Genomic DNA, 2,013 nt, shown 5'->3' with positions numbered 1-2,013 from the left:
ACAGCACAATGTCGGCTGAAGTGGGCTCCTGGGCATATGGGGATAGAGGGCAATGAGGAAGCAGACCGCTTGGCTAAGCGGGCAGTCTCATCCACTGCAGCCCCAGCCTATGGTCTCGAGGCCACACCCACAGTCAGTGGGGTCCGCACAGTGGCCAAGCAGCTCAGCCAAGAGGCAAGGCGAAAGTGGTGGAGTGGAGCCTGTGGCAAGCTCTCTGACTGGTACCGGGGCTGGAGTTTCAGCAGGCCGACTGTGGAATACCAAGTGAAGGCCCCTCCGGAGCTCACCATGCCACGGCATGCCCTTCACCGCTGGCTCGCACTCCGCTCCTCTCATGGGGATTTCTTTTGGTACCACAGGCGTTTCCAGCATGCAGATGCGAGGCTCACCTGTGTCTGTGGACACAACAAGAGCCCAGAACATTTGGTGCTCTGTCGACACTCACAGAGGCACTTTCTTCACTGGCCCAAGAGGCCAGCAGCACGGCCACACAACCGGGAGACAGCTGTTGCCTATCTAGGGTCTCTGACCCCTACAGACTTTGTAGAACTGCTGGACTGCACGCAGTTCTACACACGGTACTGCACAAGGTAACGCAGCCGGCTGGCTGCAAACCATCTGACAACCCCCGCAGCAGTTCCACGAGGCCGGCCTGCTGAGTACACCCACGGTAGTTAGTGCAACTGCCAGGGACATCACAGTCTATGCAGACAGTACAGATAGCACAACTAGGCTCATCTGTCTCAATTAGCTGTGGTGTAATCAGTACAGTCTACGTGTCTGACTCAGCTGATATGGTTTTGACTGCCGGCATTGTATCTACGCGTACTCTGCTTTGTTTTCCTCTCGTTTGCCCTTGTCTCTATCGGCTCAAATGCTTCTTCTTCCTTCTTTTCTTTACTCTCTCTGTCATTCTCTGCTCTTTTCCTGTCACAACCTTCTTCAATGCTCTCTCCTCTCTTTTCCCCCGGGTCTGTGCCAGGTCACGTGACTGCAAAGTGTTGCAGATGACACAGTCTTTCCTTCATCTCTCTCTTTTATTCTTTTCATTTCAAAACACACACTTTCCCTCTCTTTTTTTCATTATTTATCTTGTCTGTCTTTCTTCTAATGGTAAAAACACAGACAACTTTCTGATCAACTGAGAGAGATATCCCTCTCTGCTCACTATAAAGCCTTTCAAACACGGCACCGGCGGTCCCCTCAGGAAACCAAACCCACGCGTTTTGGGTCCCCACGCCAAGGCGTTACCGGGTGGCCGCATTATCCATTCGGCCACCGGGGTTTATAAAGAGGAGATCGGAGCAGAAGAATATCAGAAACTGCTTTGCAATAAAGCACAGAGCAGAAAAATATTGAAAATTATATAAAAAAATTGTTAGAACTATATGAGCACAGAGTTTGAGGAACTACACAAGAATGAAGCATGAGAAACTACACAGACGCGGAGTGTGAGGTAGAAAAGATTGATTGCATAAATTAATCATTAACAAATGTTCATCCATTATAGATAGTTGAGATTTCTTGAGTATAATAAAATGAAATTTGATCTGCAGAGTGATTGTAGATCATATATAATTATATAATCAAATATTTCATTCTGATCAAAAATGTTGCATATTTTTACTGACATCTTTATCAGAACTAATCTGCTTGTCATTAAAAATATCATTCATGTCACACCTTTGGTTGTGCCAAGGCCCAGTGACGGCTCCACACGGCCCATCGCTTTCCCTCATATAATCCCATCTATCCCATGACGTCACGCAGGTGTCCGAACCGGTTTCTAACCACCCTATGACATCATTCGGATGCAATAGAAGAGGATCCGATTGATGGGATATGAGAATCCTGTTTCTATACGGGGTCAGTAGATTCCTTCTGGCAGATCAATGCAGCGCCACTGCGGAGTTGCTTCGGCTACCCTCGCTCATAGAGTGAGGGGAGGATGGCTGCCCGTTGTCTATATAGAATAGCTAGATGTTGGCTCTTTATTCCAGGAGCTAGCGATTC

General features: G+C 48.1%; 1 protein-coding gene across 1 annotated transcript; it reads left to right on the top strand.

The window, feature by feature from the left end:
- Nucleotides 1-36: 36 nt before the first annotated feature.
- HCAG_08422 (predicted protein) lies at nt 37-594 on the top strand (the record flags this gene model as incomplete). Its single annotated transcript, XM_001536590.1, has 1 exon — nt 37-594. The coding sequence occupies one exon, from the start codon at nt 37-39 to the stop codon at nt 592-594; it is 558 nt and encodes a 185-aa protein (XP_001536640.1).
- Nucleotides 595-2,013: the final 1,419 nt, after the last annotated feature.

The sequence above is a fragment of the Histoplasma capsulatum genome, genomic scaffold (assembly GCF_000149585.1).
Source record: "Histoplasma capsulatum NAm1 scaffold_11 genomic scaffold, whole genome shotgun sequence".
In the NCBI taxonomy this organism is placed as follows: domain Eukaryota; kingdom Fungi; phylum Ascomycota; class Eurotiomycetes; order Onygenales; family Ajellomycetaceae; genus Histoplasma; species Histoplasma mississippiense.
This window is presented reverse-complemented; position numbering and strand designations above follow the sequence as displayed.